Genomic DNA, 23,622 nt, shown 5'->3' with positions numbered 1-23,622 from the left:
CCGGGGGGAGTAGGAGCCACATTGCTGCGACTCCTGGTGCAGCGTCTCACCCCCGAGTCCTCTGATGTGCAGGCCGGTTGCTGGTTTCTTCTGCCCCCCGCCGGCCTGGTTCGGGAAGCAGAAGCCTGGGACTTGGCTCCATCACTCATCCCAGAAACCCGCTCCCTCCCTGTGAAAGAGAGAAAGCAGGTCCCCAGGTGGAGAGGTGTTGGTTTCTCAGAGATCAGGAGCTCACAGCAGGATCTGCAGCCACCACACCCGTAATCAGCACATAGTAACATAGTAACATAGTTTGTAAAGCCGAATAAAGACTTGCGTCCATCAAGTTCGACCTGTTAGAACACTGACTAGCAGCTGATCAGAGCTGCACCCAGTATGCTGCTGGTGCAGTCACTGTGTACATGCATTACATTACTGATCCTGAGTTACATCCTGTATTATACTCCAGAGCAGCACTCACTATTCTGCTGGTGCAGTCACTGTGTACATACATTACATTACTGATCCTGAGTTACATCCTGTATTATACTCCAGAGCAGCACTCACTATTCTGCTGGTGCAATCACTGTGTACATACATTACTGATCCTGAGTTACATCCTGTATTATACTCCAGAGCTGCACTTACTATTCTGCTGGTGGAGTCACTGTGTACATACATTACATTACTGATCCTGAGTTACATCCTGTATTGTACTCCAGAGCTGCACTCACTATTCTGCTGGTGCAGTCACTGTGTACATACATTACATTACTGATCCTGATGTACATCCTGTATTATACTTCAGAGCTGCACTCACTATTCTGCTGGTGCAGTCACTATGTACATAAATTACATTATTTATCCTCTACTTATCGTGAGTTACATCCTGTATTATACTCCAGAGCTGCGCTCACTATTCTGCTGGTGCAGTCACTGTGTACATACATTACATTACTGATCCTGTACTGATCCTGAGTTGCATCATGTACTATACTCCAGAGCTGCACTCACTATTCAGCTGATGGAGTCACTGTGTACATATATTACATTACTTACCCTGTACTTATCCTGCATTACATCCTATATTATATCCCAGAGCTGCACTCACTATTCTGCTGGTGTAGTCACTATGTACATAAATTACATTATTTATTCTCTACTTATCGTGAGTTACATCCTGTATTATACTCCAGAGCTGCGCTCACTATTCTGCTGGTGCAGTCACTGTGTACATACATTACATTACTGATCCTGAGTTACATTCTGTATTATACTCCAGAGCAGCACTCACTATTCTGCTGGTGGAGTCACTGTGTACATACATTACATTACTTATCCTGTACTGATCCTGAGTTACATCCTGTATTATACCCCAGAGCTGCACTCACTATTCTGCTGGTGCAGTCACTGTGTACATACATTACATTACTGATCCTGAGTTACATCCTGTATTATACTCCAGAGCTGCACTCATTATTCTGCTGGTGCAGTCACTGTGTACATACATTACATTACTGATCCTGAGTTACATTCTGTATTATACTCCAGAGCAGCACTCACTATTCTGCTGGTGGAGTCACTGTGTACATACATTACATTACTTATCCTGTACTGATCCTGAGTTACATCCTGTATTATACCCCAGAGCTGCACTCACTATTCTGCTGGTGCAGTCACTGTGTACATACATTACATTACTGATCCTGAGTTACATCCTGTATTATACTCCAGAGCTGCACTTACTATTCTGCTGGTGGAGTCACTGTGTACATACATTACATTACTGATCCTGAGTTACATCCTGTATTAAACTCCAGAGCTGCACTCACTATTCTGCTGGTGCAGTCACTGTGTACATACATTACATTACTGATCCTGAGTTACATCCTGTATTATACTCCAGAGCTGCACTCACTATTCTGCTGGTGCAGTCACTGTGTACATACATTACATTACTGATCCTGAGTTACCTCCTGTATTATACTCCAGAGCTGCACTCACTATTCTGCTGGTGCAGTCACTGTGTACATACATTACTTTATTTTTATTAATCTAGTTTACATTATCAATAATGAAGCTATAATTATTTTTTTCTTGTAGAAACCTCCTTGTATTATGTATTGGTAGATTTTAAGAATGCACAGTAGATAAATAGCAGCTGCTGAACTTGTAGTGCAGTGATAACCAACAGATGGCGCTGTATATAGCCTGTCATACAATGATTTATGTGGAGAGTTGAAGAGGTTGATATTGAATTATTTTATTCTTATATATAATACTGCGCAAAAACTTTAGGCTGGTGTGCAAAAAATGCTGCAAAATAAGAATGCATTTAAAAGTAGAAATGTTATTAGTTTATATTTATCAATGAGCAAAATGCAAAAATCTTAATAAAATCAATATTTGGCGACCGCCCTAAACAGCATCAATTCTTCTAGGTAAACTTGCAACAACAGTGAATCATGGTGGAGGCTGCTACAAGTTTCTGGGGGTTCAGCTACTGAGACTCCAAAGAACAGGAGGCATAAAGTCCCCTGTGTGACTGAAGCATTGGTGAACATGTGACAACTAAGCTAAATGCTCTTCACCTCCCCCAAAAAATGGAATAAAAAAAAAAAATCAGAAAACCAAAATGTGTTACCAATAAAAACTACATAAAAAAAAAAAAAGAAGTGAGGCAAATCGATTCTCATGAGCCTCTTCATCAGCCAGGTCAGTAATTTGTGGCCCCTGGACAGGAGTCCGAAGAATTGTCACTTACATCTCGGCATCCCTGACTCATTTGATTAGAAAACATAGCACGATGCGGCCAATGGACCCAGTCCTGCGAATCAACTTGCACCAACTCTAGTCCTCATACAGATCTGTTCCCCGAAAAGCTAAATAGTTATATCTCTATATACAGTAGATAACACAGGATCCACCATTCACAATAGATGGTATCACAGCTCACCTCCTCCTCCTCCTGTACAATGACTGATAACACCTCTATATACTGTAGATAACACAGGATCCACCATTCACTATAGGTGATATCACAGCTCACCTCCTCCTCCTCCTGTACAATGACTGATAACACCTCTATATACTGTAGATAACACAGGATCCACCATTCACTATAGGTGATATCACAGCTCACCTCCTCCTCCTGTACAATGACTGTTAACACAGGATCTACCATTCACAATAGATCATATCACAGCTTACCTCCTCCTCCTCCTGTACAATGACTGATGACACCTCTATATACAGTAGATAACACAGGATCCACCATTCACAATAGGTGATGTAACAGCTCACCTCCTCCTCCTCCTGTACAATGACTGATAACACCTCTATATACAGTAGATAACACACAATCCACCATTCACAATAGATGATATCACAGCTCACCTCCTCCTCCTCCTGTACAATGACTGATGAAACCTCTATATACAGTAGATAACACAGGATCCACCATTCACAATATATGATATCACAGCTCACCTCCTCCCCCTCTTGTACAATGATTGATAACACCTCTATATACAGTAGATAACACAGGATCCACCATTCACAATATATGATATCACAGCTCACCTCCTCCTCCTCCTGTACAATGACTGATAACACCTCTATATACAGTAGATAACACAGGATCCACCATTCACAATAGGTGATGTCACAGCTCACCTCCTCCTGTACAATGACTGATAACACCTCTATATACAGTAGATAACACAGGATCTGCCATTCACAATATGTGATGTCACAGCTCACCTCCTCCCCCTCCTGTACAATGACTGATAACACCTCTATATACAGTAGATAACACACAATCCACCATTCACAATAGGTGATGTCACAGCTCACCTCCTCCCCCTCCTGTACAATGACTGATAACACCTCTATATACAGTAGATAACACACGATCCACCATTCACAATAGGTGATGTCACAGCTCACCTCCTCCCCGTCCTGTACAATGATTGATAACACCTCTTTATACAGTAGATATCACAGGATCTACCATTCACAATAGATCATATCACAGCTCACCTCCTCCTCCTGTACAATGACTGATGACACCTCTATATACAGTAGATAACACAGGATCCACCATTCACAATAGGTGATGTCACAGCTCACCTCCTCCTCCTGTACAATAACTGATAACACTTCTATATACAGTAGATAACACAGGATCCACCATTCACAATATGATATCACAGCTCACCTCCTCCTCCTCCTGTACAATGACTAATAACACCTCTATATACAGTAGATAACACAGGATCCACCATTTACAATAGGTGATATCACAGCTCACCTCCTCCTCCTGTACAATGACTGATATCACCTCTATATACAGTAGATATCACAGGATCCACCATTCACAATAGGTGATGTCACAGCTCACCTCCTCCTCCTGTACAATGACTGATAACACCTCTTTATACAGTAGATAAGACAGGATCCACCATTCACAATAGGTGATGTCTCAGCTCACCTCCTCCTCCTGTACAATGACTGATAACACCTCTATATAAAGTAGATAACACAGGATCCACCATTCACAATAGCTGATGTCACAGCTCACCTCCTCCCCCTCCTGTACAATGACTGCTAACACCTCTTTATACAGTAGATAAGACAGGATCCACCATTTACAATAGGTGATGTCTCAGCTCACCTCCTCCTCCTGTACAATGACTGATAGCACCTCTATATACAGTAGATAACACAGGATCCACCATTCACAATAGGCAATTTCACAGCTCACCTCCTCCTCCTCCTGTACAGTGACTGATAACTGATCAGTAGATAACACAGGAGCCACCATTCACAATAGGTGATATCACAGCTCACCTCCTCCTCTTCCTGTACAATATGGCGATTGAAGACACCCTGACCTGTACAACAAAATTACCAGGTAATTTTTACTGCAAAGTGAATGTGGAAGAACAAAACCCAAAAAGCCAATGGCGGGATTGCTGTTCATTTTTTTTTTTATTCCACCTTATCTGGAATATTTTTCCTCGTTTTTTTTTGTTTTTTTTTAGTATATTTTATGGTAAAGTTTTTAATTACCCCAATCCTATCTGCTATGTTTAGGGAAAAATAAAAAAAAAGTTTTTAGAAACGCCTTTAAAAGAAAAAAGGGAAATGAAAAAGAGTCTCTAAAGGGATAAGAATAGCACAGAATAAAACTGAAAATCCCATTGCTCCATTTTTTAAAAATGTAGGAGAGCAGCTTAGTTTAGGACTAAAAATACATCTGATGAGTAACTTTCTGGCCCCCTTGTGTGCATAAAGTGGGGTAATTGGGGACGTGGTCAGTAATTGGGACCAGTTAAAGTCATGGCATTTTTCGGGGGGGGGGGGGCGAGCACTGATTACCTTATAGTCAGCCCAAATTATATTACATTACTTCATAAAAGGGGGGATAATAAAGATACAAAGAAGCATTAAAGGAATATTCCCATTTCCAAGAACCTATCCCAATATGTAGTACGTGTAATAATAATATTAGCAAATACCTCCAATTAGAAATGTAGTATAGTTCTTCTGATTAGCTATGTCGCTTACCCCGTGTGCAGGGCATTGCAGTAGCTTAGGCATCCATGGTTACGACCACTCATATAGTGAGACTTAGTTGTTAGTGGTCATAACCATGGATATCTTAGCTACTGTAATGCCCTGTACACGGGGTAAGCAACATAGCTAATCAGAAGAACTATACTACATTTCTAATTGGAGGTATTTGCTAATATTATTATTATTATTATTATTATACCTGCTACATATTGGAGATGGGACTACCCCTTTAAGCACAGCAGATTTGGACCCAGAGCTCAGGATCTGAGCTCCTCCTCGGTGAGGTCATTGTCTGCGTTACTTTGTATCGGTATCCAAAACCGGCAAGTGCCCACAGAAAGCATTTATGGGGGAAGAAAAGCTGGAGGCGCTGGTAAAAGAACAGAATGGCTCGGACTCCGGGGTCCGACATTAGCATAGGGAACAAAGGCAAGCCGCGGAGTTGGCACTCGGAGCTCGGCATTGATGTGCCGGTCACATCACATCTTTCTCCAGCAGTGAAGAAACCCTCTGTTTCCCAGTGAAAGGCATCCACAATATATCCTGCTGCTGGGCACAATGCCGGCCTCTGTGGCCGCGCTACTCGCAGCTAATGGCAACACGTTTCGGGATCCAGTGTATCCAGGATAATCCCTGAGACCAGCCGCCCCAGCCTCCGCCTCTATAGGGCCAGCACTTCTCTGCTTCATTACAGGGAGTGTACCATCAAATATCACCTGGGGTTTAAATCAGCTTTTTATGGTTAATTGATTTTTTTTTCTTTTTTTCAGATCCCTATTTATATTTAAAAGATATCAAAGATCTTTAGTATTCACATTGGCCACGCGGCCTAATATTATCCTCCTACTGTTCTTCACATGAACATTAGCAGCAATAGACTGACTCAGGCCCTATCTGTATAGAAGTGTTATCTGAGCATGCTCTAATCTGTGCAAAGGTCAATGTATAGGGAGGAGGTGAGCTGTGACATCATCTATTGTGAATGATGGATCCTGTGATATCTACTGTATATAGAGGTGTTATCAGTCATTGTACAGTAGGAGGAGGTGAGCTGTGAAATCACCTATTCTGAATGGTGGATCCTATGTTATCTACTGTATATAGAGGTGTTATCAGTCATTGTACAGGAGGAGGAGGTGAGCTGTGATATCATCTATTGTGAATGGTGGATCCTGTGATATCTACTGTATATAGAGGTGTTATCAGTCATTGTACAGTAGGAGGAGGTGAGCTGTGAAATCACCTATTCTGAATGGTGGATCCTATGTTATCTACTGTATATAGAGGTGTTATCAGTCATTGTACAGGAGGAGGAGGTGAGCTGTGAAATCACCTATTGTGAATGGTGGATCCTGTGTTATCTACTGTATATAGAGGTGTTATCGGTCATTGTACAGAAGGAGGAGGTGAGCTGTGACATCACCTATTGTGAATGGTGGATCCTGTGTTATCTACTGTATATAGAGGTGTTATCGGTCATTGTACAGTAGGAGGAGGTGAGCGATGACGAAAGAGATAAAACAACTAAAAATTTAAAAAAAATAATGTATATTTTTAATGCATTTACCATAAAACCTGATTTATACAATAAGTCATTTTCTTCTGATGCTTTCCCTTTTAAAGAGAACCTGACAGCTGGTACATGTGTATTTTTTCAGACTCTCCACAAATGAATATAGAGAAAAAACAGCATCTTTAGGCCGTGTTCACACATAACAATCTTATCTGATTATTTTCTTTTTGCTGTGTTTTCCCCTTTATTTGATACAAAAACCTAAATAGATGAACTAGAATATAAGTTGATGTAATAGATTGTAGTTTGCGAGCTGCAGGGACCTCACTCCTTTTGGTATCTGAGTTATGTGTTATTATGTAACGTCTTTATTGTCTGTACAAGTCCCCTCTACAATTTAAAGTGCTGCGGAATATGTTGGCGCAATAGAAAATATAAAACATATTATTATTATGCATGCAGTCTGTAGGCGCTTGTTCACTCTGGCCACTAAATAGACAAAAACAAAATGAGCAAATACCCTGCAGTGAAAAAATAAATAGCAATAGTGCATAAAAATAATATAGGGTACGTGGTTAATGTAATTTTCATTAAAAAAATGTAAAAGCCACCCCACCACGTCATGGTGACCCTATTCGGGACGGTCCTAACCTCTAGTATTAAAACCTTACCATGTGTCTAACGATGTAAATATGAATAAGGTCCGAGCAGAACCAGGAGTGGAGACCCCTAAGCAGATCTAACAACACCCTGATTCCCCTATCGTACCTAAATAGGTTCCGCACCTATTGCCGAGCAGGATACCTAATCCCTGACTGACCCTAGAGCTAGGCCCTAGGTGGGGAGGGAAAGGAGTGAGCACTAGTCAGCCCCACTGCAACTAAAGACAAACAAGGGAAACATACAAGGGGATACACTTAGCTTTGAGAAGACATCAGAGAGATCACGCCAACAATCCACTAAGGAACTCCAAGAAGAAACTAGCCGACTGCTAGATCTCCAGGCCTGAACAGAGGAATATGCTTCCATCACCGGCAACTCTCTGGAGACACTGAGGGTTTTTAAAGATCAAGCAAGGGTGTGTTAATTAGCAGCAGAAGGAGATCACTGCTGGGTTCTAGTGAGAGAAGGATGATGAAACAATCAAGAAGGTGTCTGCAAGGCCAAACGCAGCGACCTTCTACAGCCGGATCCAGAACCACTGTCTGTCAAAACTGATACACCCGTGACAATAAGCTGCAGCTGGACACCTCCAATGGTGGCTTATCTCCTATGAGAACAATGTTATCGGATATGCAATCTTTTATTTCCCAAACATCGGGGAGAGTCGGGACACTGCCATACACTTTAGATGGTCATTCAGTCCTACCGAAATTGTCTTCTGTTCGGACCCCTAACATCCAAGTTCAGCCATTAATATGAATGACTGCTAAAAGTTTCAGGACCCTCTGTGATTGCCTGGGACTGTTTTAAGAGAAGACTCCAAATACAAGACCCTGTCACTAAAGGGACTTGCAGCGCTGGGGTCCTGACTTTAATTCTCATCTGCATGGAATTTGTTTGTGCCGTAAACAATGAATAAAGCAGTGCATGGCCATTGCTTCTTTCTGAAAGAATAAAGCAGGGTACGGCCATTGCTTCTTTCTGAAAGAATAAAGCAGGGTACGGCCATTGCTTCTTTCTGAAAGAATAAAGCAGGGTACGGCCATTGCTTCTTTCTGAATGAATAAAGCGGGGTACAGCCATTGCTTCTTTCTGAATGAATAAAGCAGGGTACGGCCATTGCTTCTTTCTGAATGAATAAAGCGGGGTACAGCCATTGCTTCTTTCTGAATGAATAAAGCGGGGTACAGCCATTGCTTCTTTCTGAATTAATAAAGCAGGGCACGGCCATTGCTTCTTTCTGAAAGAATAAAGCAGGGTACGGCCATTGCTTCTTTCTGAATGAATAAAGCGGGGTACAGCCATTGCTTCTTTCTGAATGAATAAAGCGGGGTACAGCCATTGCTTCCTTCTGAATGAATAAAGCAGGGCACGGCCATTGCTTCTTTCTGAATGAATAAAGAGGGGTACAGCCATTGCTTCTTTCTGAATGAATAAAGCAGGGTACGGCCATTGCTTCTTTCTGAATGAATAAAGCAGGGTACTGCCATTGCTTCTTTCTGAATGAATAAAGCAGGGTACGGCCATTGCTTCTTCCTGAATGAATAAAGCAGGGTACGGCCATTGCTTCTTTCTGAATGAATAAAGTGGGGTACAGCCATTGCTTCTTTCTGAATGAATAAAGCAGGGTACTGCCATTGCTTCTTTCTGAATGAATAAAGCAGGGTACGACCATTGCTTCTTCCTGAATTAATAAAGCAGGGCAGGGCCATTGCTTCTTTCTGAATGAATAAAGCAGGGTACGGCCATTGCTTCTTTCTGAATGAATAAAGCAGGGTACGGCCATTACTTCTTTCTGAATGAATAAAGCAGGGTACGGCCATTGCTTCTTCCTTAATTAATAAAGCAGGGTACGGCCATTGCTTCTTTCTGAATGAATAAAGCAGGGTACAGCCATTGCTTCTTTCTGAATGAATAAAGCAGGGTACGGCCATTGCTTCTTCCTGAATTAATAAAGCAGGGTACGGCCATTGCTTCTTCCTGAATTAATAAAGCAGGGTACGGCCATTGCTTCTTTCTGAATGAATAAAGCAGGGTACGGCCATTGCTTCTTTCTGAATGAATAAAGCAGGGTACGGCCATTGCTTCTTCCTGAATTAATAAAGCAGGGTACGGCCATTGCTTCTTTCTGAATGAATAAAGCGGGGTACAGCCATTGCTTCTTTCTGAATGAATAAAGCGGGGTACAGCCATTGCTTCTTTCTGAATGAATAAAGCGGGGTACTGCCATTGCTTCTTTCTGAATGAATAAAGCAGGGTACGGCCATTGCTTCTTCCTGAATTAAAGCAGGGCACGGCCATTGCTTCTTTCTGACAAGCCATTTCAAAGCCCCTTTGTTAGAATATCTGGGGGTCCTCGTGGTCAGACATCAAACGTTCTGCAACTTTTAACGAGAGGCACAATCATTAAAAGCTTGCTACATCACGGTATGTCAAAATAATGTTCTCCACTTTTGTACAATTTGCACCAAATTCACTTATGTCTGCAACAGTCCGTAAACTTGGAGAGAAATAATGTTGCTGACAACAAAGTGGCATCTTTACAAATGTTCCCCTAAGGTACAGGGCATAATGCCACCCGAGGCTTATCATCTGCAAGAGGAAAGCAAGAATTACGGAACATTCTATACACGTCTTTCTCTACCTGTTTGTTTTGTTTTTTCAGTTTTCTCCATCAGGCTGCCAGGAAGAGAGTCCCGGTTTTCAGAGCCATTTCTTCAAAGTATGGACCAAATAGTGGATGAAATTATTACCGTGTTGTTACCGCAACTGCAGGAAAAAAGTTTTTCTTTTTTTGGCCACAGGTAAATATTTCCTAGATCACATTAAAAGGATCCTGTTACCTTGAAAATACTGTTTGATCTGGGGGCATGAAGGTGACGATCAGGAAGAACTGAGCAAAATGATATATAGTTTTAGTCATTCTTGCTCATTGAGAACATCGGAGTCCAGTGGGTGGTCCAAATCAGTGACTGATAGATTTCCTTGTATGTCAGTCACTGACTAGGACCGCCCACTGGACTCCTAAGTCCAGAATGAGTAGACATTCCAAGAAATACTGAATCTTTTACCATAAACGTATAAATCAATCTGCTCAGCTGCTCCTGCTTTAAATATTTAATCCAAGTCTGACCTTTAATGCTCAAGTCCCAAATTCTAGTAAAAAACCCTTTTGTAAAAGACTGATTTTTTTTTGTTTTGTTTTTTATGTAATTTAACTCCTTAGCGACCTATGACGAAAAAAAAACAACCCTAAAAAATCAATAGAAGTCAGTTTTTGATCTAAGTCACGAATCAGACTCTCCTATAGAAAATCAATGGTTCCATAAAAAAAATAATGGAGGTCATCCGTGTGCCATCTGTGTGTCATCCGAGTGTTGTTAGTTGTTTTCTTCTGTTTAATGGGAACTTGAATGAGGCCTTAGTCTTTCGGATCCCTTGTTAGCTAATAGTCCGGAGCACATGTCGTCTTATGAAGTCTTTATCTATTAAACAGAACAGAGAGGATAAAGCCGCATTGTGTTCTTGTCTATAGAGTCCGGCCGGAGCGTACGTTCCAGATGGGAGGATGAATTGTTCCGTCCTTCCATGTGTCCATTGTGGATTTCATTTTGCCACTTTCCTGAAAATTGAAGCATTTTTTTTATTATTATTTGTTTCATTTTCTTTGCAGCTTTGGATCCTTCACCAGTTTTGCTACTGCTGTAAGACTGAAAGAAAAGTATGGTCTGGAGCCCGTGCACATGTTTGTGTCTGGAGCCTCTGCGCCTCATGTGAGTCCTGGGCCTCATGCACATTAATATACCGTAAATGACTATAAAGAATAATTTAAAATGATCCCTGGAGAAATGCACACCAAAATCTATGTGCACACGACGTCTTTTTCAAGCAAACTCCACCTATAATCCGCTGGAAAAGTGCTCCAAGTGCTCCAAAAAATTAACATAAACCACAGCAATATCAAAACGACATTGCTGTGCACGTGTTCAGTTTTATGTCATGTCTTCCGCTTAAGGGTCTTTCTGAAGTGGCTGTGGCTGGAAAAACTCAGATGCGCTAGCATCTGAAAGACGTTGTGTGCCCATAGCTTAAGAGTAACTTTTTGCAGATTTTTTGGAAAAGAAGCTGAGCAGAACTTCCAAGTTTTTGATGAGTTTTGGAGAGTTTCCTATCAATTTGTGCTCCAAAACCTCCAAAAAAAAAGAAGAAAACAAAAGCTCACTGTGCATGGCTACACAATATCTTTTCCAGGCGGATTCTGCCTGGAACCCACCTAAAAAATAGTAACGCAAAACTGCAGCAAAAAGTGAACATAATGCACAGCAATGTAAAAACTACATTGTTGTGCACTTGTTCAATCTTTTGTTATGGTTTAGAAACCGTGAAGCTGTTAAAAGAAGCTTCTTAGTGGAAGTCGCTCGCTAGTCAAAGTTTAAGGCCACGTTCACACGTTCAGTATTTGGTCAGTATTCTACATCAGTATTTGTAAGCCAGAACAAGGAGTAAGTGAAAAATACAGAAGTGGTGACGTGTTTCTATGATACTTTTCCACTCCTGGTTTTGGCTTCTAAATACTGATGTGAAATACTGACCAAATACTGAATGTGGCCTAAATTATGGAAAAAATACGCCAGGGGTGGAACCGTTGCAAAAGCGATGTCAAAAAAATCAGAGAGGCTGCTTCTGGTACTCCCGGCTGTTTTCTAAGGCAGCTTCGCCTAGGAGAGCCTCAGCGGGTCCCCTGGCATCTTAAAGTTACCGTTTGCTCATACCCTAAAAATTCTTGTGAACAAACTATCAGTACCTTCCTTTCAACCTTAGGATATGTCCACTTTGGACTGCTGAAGATTTGCAACTAAAATTTGGATTGGATCTAGATTAGACTTTTAGGTCACGGCCCCACTATCAGTATTTGGTCAGTATTCGGTCAGTATTTTTTCTCAGAAGTGGGAGCCCAAACCAGGAGTGGGTGATAAATGCAGAATTGGTGACTTGTTTCTATTATACCTTTTCTCTGATTGTTCCTCACCTGGTTTTGGCTCCCACTCCTGCGAAAAAATACTGATTGAATACTGACCAAATACTGATAGTGTGGCCGTGGCCTAAAAAAAAAACCCTCTCTTTTACTTCCTCTCCCTGGGTCCAACGCTCAGTCTCCCGCACTGCTCCGGGTGCCTGTTATTGTCTGCAGCGCTGACATCACCTCGGCTGCAGCCAATCAATGTGACAGTATGTGCCACTGAGCTCACTCCTGCAGTGCTGTCGACGTGACAGCGCTGCAGAAAATAACAGGCACGGGGAGCAGCAGTGGAGACAGCACTGGACTCGGGGGAGAGAGTAAGGCCGTTTTGTTTTTTTTTCTAAATAGCAGCCAGGGGACATTGGTTTTCCGAAACTGTAAAACCAACTTTAACAAATTTTAATTCACATGTTGTTGAATTTTTTTTCCATTGGCAAATTGATTTGCTGTGCAGATTTTTAACCTCTTCTTCTTGATATAGGGGGAAAACTCCAACTAAAAATAGCAAACCGAGTTTATTTTAATTTTTTTTTTAAAGTTAACATTTTTTAAAAGTGACAAAAATGTTAAAACAATTATTTAAATGTGGTAACCCTCTTATTTTTACTACACAATCAACGTATTAAAAGTGAAATTTGAGCAGAATTGCCACTTCTTCTTTTTGTTCACTATTTCGCCCCACATAGAATTTTTTTTCCCTGTCTTTCATCTGATTTTCATGAATTCTCTATAGCTGGCATTATATTCTGATAATTAGAAGATTAAACTCTCTGTAAATTCCATAACCTAACTCTTCAAAATTATTTATCCACTGACATATATTTTTAGGATAAAAAAGGCTTAATTTTCCTTTTCAACAATGTTTTCTGCTAATCCTACAATATAGTGATTATGTTGGAAATGGAATTGTAATCACAAACCACTACAACTCGGGCAGTAGAGATATTATAAGGTAGAGGACTTTTAAATAATAAAAGGAAACTTATATATACTGTGGTGGCCAAAAGTATTGGCACCCCTGCAATTCTGTCAGATAATATTCAGTTTCTCCCTGAAAATGATTGCAATCACAAATTCTTTGGTATTATTATCTTCATTTAATTTGTCTTCAATGAAAAAAACACAAAAAGAATTGTCCTAAAGCCAAATTGGATATAATTCCACACCAAACCTAAAAAAGGGGGTGGACAAAAGTATTGGCACTGTTTGAAAAATCATGTGATGCTTTTCTAATTCGTGTAATTAACAGCACCTGTAACTTACCTGTGGCACCTAACAGGTGTTGGCAATAACTAAATCACACTTGCAGCCAGTTAACATGGATTAAAGTTGACTCAACCTCTGTCCTGTGTCCTTGTGTGTACCACATTGAGCATGGAGAAAAGAAAGAAGACCAAAGAACTGTCTGAGGACTTGAGAAACCAAATTGTGAGGAAGCATGAGCAATCTCAAGGCTACAAGTCCATCTCCAAAGACCTGAATGTTCCTGTGTCTTCCGTGCGCAGTGTCATCAAGAAGTGTAAAGCCCATGGCACTGTGGCTAACCTCCCTAGATGTGGACGGAAAAGAAAAATTGACGAGAGATTTCAACGCAAGATTGTGCGGATGGTGGATAAAGAACCTCGACTAACATCCAAACAAGTACAAGCTGCCCTGCAGTCCGAGGGTACAACAGTGTCAACCCGTACTATCCGTCGGCGTCTGAATGAAAAGGGACTGTATGGTAGGATACCCAGGAAGACCCCACTTCTTACCCCGAGACATAAAAAAGCCAGGCTGGAGTTTGCCAAAACTTACCTGAGAAAGCCTAAAATGTTTTGGAAGAATGTTCTCTGGTCAGATGAGACAAAAGTAGAGCTTTTTGGGAAAAAGCATCAACATAGAGTGTACAGGAAAAAAAAGAGGCATTCAAAGAAAAGAACACGGTCCCTACAGTCAAACATGGCGGAGGTTCCCTGATGTTTTGGGGTTGCTTTGCTGCCTCTGGCACTGGACTGCTTGACCATGTGCATGCCATTATGAAGTCTCAAGACTACCAACAAATTTTGCAGCATAATGTAGGGCCCAGTGTGAGAAAGCTGGGTCTCCCTCAGAGGTCATGGGTCTTCCAGCAGGACAATGACCCAAAACACACTTCCAAAAGCACTATGAAATGGTTTGAGAGAAAGCACTTGAGACTTCTAAGGTGGCCAGCAATGAGTCCAGACCTGAATCCCATAGAACAAGAGTGTGCAAAGCAGTCATCAAAGCAAAAGGTGGCTACTTTGAAGAACCTAGAATATAAGACATATTTTCAGTTGTTTCACACTTTTTTGTTAAGTATATAATTCCACATGTGTTAATTCATAGTTTTGATGACTTCAGTGTGAATGTACAATTTTCATAGTCATGAAAATACAGAAAAATCTTTAAATGAGAAGGTGTGTCCAAACTTTTGGTCTGTACTGTATATATATATATATATATATATATATATATATATATATATATATATATTACACTGCTCAAAAAAAATAAAGAAAGCACACAAATAACACATCCTAGATCTGAATGAATGAAATATTCTCATTGAATACTTTGTTCTGTACAAAGTTGAATGTGCTGACAACAAAATCACACAAAAATCATCAATGGAAATCACATTTATTAACCAATGGAGGCCTGGATTTGGAGTCACCCCCAAAATTAAAGTGGAAAAATACACTACAGGCTGATCCAACTTTGATGTAATGTCCTTTAAACAAGTCAAAATGAGGCTCAGTATTGTGTGTGTGGCCTCCACGTGCCTGTATGACCTCCCTACAACGCCTGGGCATGCTCCTGATGAGGTTGCGGATGGTCTCCTGTGGGATCTCCTCCCAGACCTGGACTAAAGCATCCGCCAACTCCTAGACAGTCTGTGGTACAACGTGACGTTGGTGGATGGAGCGAGACATGATGTCCCAGATGTGCTCAATCGGATTCAGGTCTGGGGAACGGGCGGGCCAGTCCATAGCTTCAATGCGTTCATCCGCACCAGCATATCGTCTCACAAGGGGTCTGAGGATCTTATCTCGGTACCTAATGGCAGTCAGGCTACCTCTGGCGAGCACATGGAGGGCTGTGCGGCCCTCCAAAGAAATGCCACCCCACACCATTACTGACCCACTGCCAAACCGGTCATGCTGAAGGATGTTGCAGGCAGCAGATCACTCTCCAAGGCGTCTCCAGACTCTGTCACATCTGTCACATGTGCTCAGTGTGAACCTGCTTTCATCTGTGAAGAGCACAGGGCGCCAGTGGCGACTTTGCCAATCCTGGTGTTCTGTGGCAAATGCCAAGCGTCCTGCACGGTGTTGGGCTGTGAGCACAACCCCCATCTGTGGACATCGGGCCTTTATACCACCCTCATGGAGTCGGTTTCTAACCGTTTGGCAAGACACATGCACATTTGTGGCCTGCTGGAGGTCATTTTGCAGGGCTCTGGCAGTGCCCCTCCTGTTTGCACAAAGGCATCGGTAGCGGTTCTGTTGCTGGGTTGTTGCCCTCCTACGGCCCACTCCACGTCTCCTGGTGTACTGGCCTGTCTCCTGGTAGCGCCTCCAGGCTCTGGACACTATGCTGACAGACACAGCAAACCTTCTTGCCACAGCTCGCATTGATGTGCCATCCTGGATGAGCTGCACTACCTGAGCAACTTCTGTGGGTTGTACAGCCCATCTAATGCTACCACGAGTGTGAAAACACAACCAACATTCAAAAGTGACCAAAACATCAGCCAGAAAGCATTGATACTGAGATGTGGTCTGTGGTCCCCACCTGCAGAACCACTCCTTTATTGAGGGTGTCTTGATAATTGCCAATAATTTCCATCTATTGTCTATTCCATTTGCACAACAGCATGTGAAATTGTTGCTTCCTAAGTGGACAGTTTAGTAATATAGTAACATTGTTTTTAAGGTTGAAGGAAGACTAAGTCCATCTAGTTCAACCCATAGCCTAACATGTTGATCCAGAGGAAGGCAAAAAAAAGCCCATGTGGCAAACACTAAGCTCCACATTGGGGAAAAAAATTCCTTCCCGACTCCATACGACAATCAGACTAGTTGATCAACGCCCTATCAAGGAATCTAGTATATATAACCTGTAATATTATACTATTCAAGAAAAGCATCCATGCCCTTCTTAAATGTTCGTAGTGAATCACTCATTACAACATCATGCAGCAGAGAGTTCCATAGTCTCACTGCTCTTACAGTAAAGAATCCGCGTCTGTGATTATGATTAAACCTTCTTTCCTCCAGATGTAGAAGATGCCCCCTTGTCCCCGTCTCAGGCCTCAGAGTAAAAGGATCAGTAGACAGGTCTTTGTACTGTCCCCTCATATACTTGTACAGAGTAATAAGATCACCCCTAAGCCTTCTTTTTTCCACACTAAATAACCCCAAGTGTAATAACATGTCTTGGTATTGCAGACCCCCCAGTCCTCTAATAACCTTGGTCGCTCTTCTCTGCACCTGCTCTAGTTCAGCTATGTCTTTCTTATACACCGGAGACCAGAACTGTACACAGTATTCATAGAATCATAGAATGGTAGAGTTGGAAGGGACCTCCTGGGTCATCTGGTCCAACCCCCTGCTCAAAGCAGGATTCACTAGATCATCTCAGACAGATGTCTGTCCAGCCTCTGTTTGAAGACGTCCATTGAAGGGGAACTCACCACCTCTCGTGGCAGCCTGTTCCACTCATTAATCACCCTAACTGTCAAAAAGTTTTTTCTAATATCTAATCTGTGTCTCCTCCCATTTAGTTTCATCCCATTGCTTCTAGTCTTTCCTTGTGCAAATGAAAATAAAGATGATCCTTCTACAATGTGACAGCCCTTGACATATTTGTAGACAGCTATTAAGTCTCCTCTCAGTCTTCTTTTTTGCAAGCTAAACATTCCCAAATCCTGCAACCGTTCCTCATAGGACATGGTTTGCAGACCAGTCACCATTCTGGTCGCTCTTCTCTGAACTTGCTCCAGTTTGTCTATGTCTTTTTTAAAATATGGTGCCCAAAACTGTACACAGTATTCCAGATGAGGTCTGACCAAAGAGGAGTAAAGACCGATAATGACTTCACGTGATCTAGACTGTATGCTTCTGTTAATACATCCCAGAATTGTATTTGCCTTTTTTGCTGCTGCATCACACTGTTGACTCATGTTCAGTCTATGATCTATTAGTATACCTAAGTCTTTTTCACATGTACTGTTGCTTAGCTCTATTCCTCCCATTCTGTATATGCTTTTTTCATTTTTATTGCCCAGATGTAGTACTTTGCATTTTTCCCTGTTAAAAACCATTCTGTTGGTTGCTGCCCACTGCTCCAGTTTATTTAGGTCTTTTTGAATCCTCTCTCTCTTCTCTAGTATTAGCTATCCCTCCTAGCTTTGTATCATCAGCAAATTTAATCAGTTTACCCTCAATTCCTTCATCTAAATCATTGATAAAGATGTTGAACAATACAGGTCCCAGGACGGAGCCCTGTGGTACCCCACTTGAGACATTCATCCAGCTGGATGTGAAGCCATTTACAACCACCCTTTGAGTCCGATCACTAAGCCAGTTATGAATCCACCTAACAGTTGCCTGGTCCATTGCATACTTGGTCATTTTTTCAATAAGGATGGTGTGAGATACTTTGTCAAATGCTTTGCTGAAGTCAAGATATACTATATCTACAGCATTTCCCTGATCCACCCAGTCAGTGATTCTGTCATAGAAGGAAATTAAGTTAGTCTGACATGACTTGTTAGTTACAAACTCATGCTGACTCTGGTTAATCACTTCATTCTTATCCATGTACTTACATATATGTTGTTTAATAATTTGTTCAAAGATCTTTCCTGGTATAGAAGTCAGACTCACCGGCCTATAGTTCCCTGGGTCCACCTTCTTCCCCTTTTTGAAGATAGGAACAACATTTGCTCTTCTCCAGTCTTCTGGGACTTCTCCTGTTCTCCAAGAATTTTCAAAGATTATGGAGAGTGGTTCTAAAATTTCTTCTACGATCTCCTTCAGTACTCTGGGGTGTAATTCATCTGGACCTGGAGACTTGAACTCATTTATGTTAGCTAAATATTCCCTCACAATCTTTCTGTTTACAGATAACTTGGATTCCTCTATTCCTTTAAAAGGACAGTGAAGATCAGTTGATGTTACATTTTCTTTCTGAGAGAAAACAGATGCAAAATAGGAGTTAAAAAGTTCGGCCTTCTCAACATCCTCTCTTACCATTTCTCCATTTTCATCCTGTAAAAATCCTATAGCATCTTTGACTTTTCTTTTACTTTTGACATACCCCCAAAATCCTTTTTTATTGCTTTTGACATCTCTTGCAAGCCTTAATTCATTGTCAGCTTTAGCTAACCTGATACGTGCCCTGCAGGATCTGCAGACTGCATTATAATCTTCTTTAGATATGCCTCCCTCTTTCCATTTAATAAACATTTCTTTCTTTCTTTTTAGCATGTGTTTAAGTTCTGTGTTCATCCATCCTGGTTTCCTTAAATGCTTCCCATTCTTCCTACTTTTCGGGATTGTTAACGATTGTGCTTTGAGAATCTCATTTTTAAAAATTTCCCATCCTTCCTGGACATTTTTGTCCTTAAGGACATCCAGCCATTGGATCCCTCCTATTCTCTTTCTGAGTCTCTTAAAATCTGCCTTTCTAAAATCTAACCTTGAGGTTTGAGTCTTCACATGTCTTCCTCCTCTAGTTATCCAAAATTCTATAATAGCATGATCGCTGCCTCCTAGGGTCCCAGCCACCTTTACCTCCTCAACCATTTCCTCCCTGTTTATAAGGATTAGATCCAAAGTAGCAGATCCCCTTGTTTTCTCCCCTACCTTTTGGAAGATAAAGTTGTCAGCAAGAGAGGATAAGAATTTGCTTGACCTGTTAGTTTTACTTGAGAGAGATTCCCAACAAATGTCTGGATAGTTGAAATCTCCCATGACCACGACGTCATATTTTTTGGAGAACTTGGTCATTTGATACATAAAGAGTTCATCCATATCTTCAGCTTGCCCAGGTGGCCTGTAGTAAATGGCTACAATGGTGTCCTTTCCGTTGTTCTCTCCTTGTATTCTTACCCAAACAGTTTCCACAGAACTCCCAGTCTCTGAAGCTTCAATCTCTGTGCAGATATATGCTTTTCTAACATACAATGCGACACCTCCTCCTCGTTTATCAAGTCTGTTTCTTGCAAATAAGTTGTATCCTTTTAGCCTTGTATTCCAATCATGTGTATCGTCCCACCAAGTTTCAGTGATTCCAATGACCTCATATTCCTTTTCCTGCATTAGTAGTTCTAATTCTCCTTGTTTGTTGCCCATGCTTTGTGCATTTGTATAAAAACATTTTAGTTTGTGATTGGTTTCTCTTCCTCCCATATTTTTATTATTTAAATTGTTTTGTCTTTGTTCTTCCTTTCCACTTCCAGTAGCAGAGATCTCAATAGTATTTGTCATTAGAATAGTATTATTCTAAGTGTGGTCGCACTAATGACTTGTATAGAAGTAAAATTATCTTCTCCTCATGAGCATCTATGCCTCTTTTAATGCATTCTATTATTTTATTTGCCTTTGCAGCAGCTGCCTGACACTGGCCACTAAATGTGAGCTTGTCATCCACCAATACACCCAGGTCTTTTTCAGTTACAGTTTTGCCCAGTGTTTTACAATTAAGCATATAATTATACATTTTATTTCCTCTGCATTACCTTACATTTATCCCCATTAAAGCTCATTTGCCATTTATCAGCCCAAGCTTCTAGTTTACATAGATCCTCCTGTAATATAAAATTGTCCTCCTCTGTATTGATTACCCTGCAGAGTTTAGTGTCATCTGCAAATATTGAAATATTACTCTGTATGCCCCCTACAAGGTCATTAATAAATATGTTAAAAAGAAGGGGGCCCAATACTGACCCCTGTGGTACCCCACTGTTAACTGAGACCCAGTCTGAGTGTTTTCCATTAATAACCACCCTTTGTTTCCTATCACTGAGCCAATTCTTAACCCACATACATATATTTTCCCCTATCCCCATTGTTGTCATTTTATGTATCAACCTTTTGTGTGGAACGGTATCAAAAGCTTTTGAAAAGTCCATATACACAACATCCACTGCATTTCCTTGGTCCAGTCCAGAACTTGCCTCATCATAAAAACTGATCAGATTAGTTTGACAGGAACGGTCCCTCGTAAACCCATGTTGATATTGGGTCATGAGGTTATTCTTCTTCAGATACTCTAGTATAGCATCTCTTAGGAAACCCTCTAGGATTTTACCCACAGTAGAGGTTAAGCTTACCGGCCTATAATTTCCAAGTTCAGTTTTTGTCCCCTTTTTGAATATTGGCACCACATTTGCTATACGCCAGTCCTGTGGTACAGACCCTGTTATTATGGAATCTTTAAAGATTAAAAATAATGGTCTATCTATGACGTTACTTAATTCCTGCAGTACTCGCGGGTGTATCCCATCCGGGCCCGGGGATTTGTCAACTCTAGTGATTTTTAGACTTCGACGTACTTCCTGCTGGGTTAAGCAAGTGACATTTAATGGAGAATTTTTGTTATCACTAATCATGTTTTCTGTCATGCGATTTTCTTGTGTAAATATGGTTGAAAAAAATCATTTAGCATATTGGCTTTTTCCTCATCCTCATCCACCATTTCACCCTGACTATTTTTAAGGGGGCCAACACTATCATTTTTTATTTTTTTACTATTTATGTAGTTAAAGAATATTTTGGGATTATTTTTACTTTCTCTGGTAATGATTCTCTCTGCCTCAGTCTTTGCTGCCTTGGTTTTGTTTTTACAGAATTTATTTAATTTTCTATATTTATTAAATGCCTCATCACTACCTACTTGCTTTAGTTCTCTAAGTGCTTTCTTTTTGTCACTTATTGCGCCCCTTACAGCTCTATTTAGCCATAGTGGTTTCCTCCTATTTCTAGCATGTTTATTCCCAAAGGGTATACATTGTGCACAGGTCCTATTCAGGATGTTAATAAATGTCTCCCATTTGCTTTGTGTAGCTTTATGTCTCAGGATATCGTCCCAGTTTATAGCACTAAGATCATCTCTCAGCCGTTGGAAATTAGGATTCCTGAAGTTTAGTGTCCTTGTAACCCCTCTACTACACATCTTATTAAAGGTTACATGAAAACGTATTATTTTGTGATCACTATTACCCAAGTGACCCCCAACTCGTATATTTGATATGCGGTCTGGCCTATTGGTTAATATTAGGTCTAGCAGTGCCCCCCTTCTTGTTGGGTCCTGAACCAGTTGTGAAAGGTAATTGTCTCTCATAGTTGTCAAAAACCAATTACCTTTGCTTGAACTACATGTTTCTGTCCCCCAATGTGTTTCAGGGTAGTTGAAGTCCCCCATAATAATGACTTCTCCTTGAGTCGCTGCTTCATCTATTTGCTTTACGAGGATATTCTCCGCTACTTCCATTATTTTTGGAGACTTATAACAAACCCTATCAGTAATTTATTATTTTTTCCCCCTCCCCTTATCTCCACCCACAGGAACTCTACAATTTCATTAGATTCACATATATCCTCCCCAGGGGTGGATTAAGAGTAGCAAGGGCCCCGGGCAGTTTAGAAGGCGCGGGCCCCCCCCCCCCCCACACACCTGATTTATCACGTGACATGTCACATGATCCCCTGTGATAGATCATGTGATAGTTCACGTGAAATTAATTTGCCACAATATTAATTATATATTTTTTTTAGGCTGTGTGCCCACTATGCGTTTTTTAAGCGTTTCCGCAGCGGCAATTCCGCTGCAGAAATGCTTAAAAAACGCATGGTAGAAGGTCTGCCATGTTCCCCAATGATAATCCGCATGTGCTGTGCACATGCTGCGGAAATTTCCGCTGCGGATTATCATTGCGGAAAAATCCGCAGCATTACCAATTATTTTGCAGAAGCGCGGCGTTTTCGCCGCCATTGACTTGCATTAGAACGCATGGAATCCGCATCACTGCATCTGTAGATGCGTAATCCATGCGTTTCAATGTGCGGATGGTACCCGGGTGTAGAGGAGAGGAGACTCTCCTCCGGACCCGGGTACCATAGAACCTGTAAAAAAAGAATAAAATAAAAAATAAATATTATACTTACCTTCTGATGGCCCCCGGTGTCTTTATCCGATGCGTCCTGGCTTGCCGGAAGCTCGCGATGATCTGAAAAGGACCTGCCGTGACGTCATTTAGTCATGTGACGGGTCACGCGACCGCTGACGTCGGCAAGCCATCAGAAGGTAAGTATATATTTTTTATTTTTTACCATTCTTTTAAGGTCACACTATATAAATCCATGCTGGTTGCATGGATTTATATAGTGTAACCAAGTTGTCAAGCACTTTCCAAGTGATGCTAAAATCGCTTGGAAAGCGCTTGTCAACCCGCATGCGGAAATGCATGTGAAGAACGCTTCACTTCCTCTTGTCCCTGGCAGGAAAAACAAATGTACAATCCGCATGTAAAATCCGCATATACAATCCGCATCTAAAATCCGCATGCGTTTTTTCTGCGAGGGAGATGCAGAAACGCTCAAAAAAAATCCGGAACATTTCTGTATCATGGGCACATAGCCTTACATTAATTGTATGACTCAATATTGAGCACACGTAGCCATCTATACACAGCGGGAGGCCGCACGGTGCCATCTATACACAGCGGGAGGCAGCACGGTGCCATCTATACACAGCGGGAGGCCGCACGTAGCCATCTATACACAACGGGAGGCCGCACGTAGCCATCTATACACAGCGGGAGGCTGCACGTAGCCATCTATACACAGCGGGAGGC

The 23,622-nt window shown here is 41.4% G+C and overlaps 1 protein-coding gene across 4 annotated transcripts in view; it reads left to right on the top strand.

The window, feature by feature from the left end:
- Positions 1–23,622, top strand: part of LOC141264969 (S-acyl fatty acid synthase thioesterase, medium chain-like) — a 119,709-nt gene that overhangs the window by 18,174 nt on the left and 77,913 nt on the right. For all 4 annotated transcript variants that reach the window (XM_073677433.1, XM_073677432.1, XM_073677429.1 and 1 more), the window contains 2 exons: positions 10,401–10,539; positions 11,409–11,508. In XM_073677433.1, the coding sequence (XP_073533534.1) occupies positions 10,401–10,539; positions 11,409–11,508 (239 nt within the window). The remainder of the gene's footprint in view (positions 1–10,400; positions 10,540–11,408; positions 11,509–23,622) is intronic.

The sequence above is a fragment of the Phyllobates terribilis genome, unplaced genomic scaffold (assembly GCF_046119375.1).
Source record: "Phyllobates terribilis strain yellow unplaced genomic scaffold, ASM4611937v1 Scaffold_4__5_contigs__length_816908805, whole genome shotgun sequence".
NCBI classification, from domain to species: domain Eukaryota; kingdom Metazoa; phylum Chordata; class Amphibia; order Anura; family Dendrobatidae; genus Phyllobates; species Phyllobates terribilis.
The sequence above is the reverse complement of the archived record's forward strand: the minus strand, read 5'-3'. Positions and strand labels throughout refer to the sequence as shown.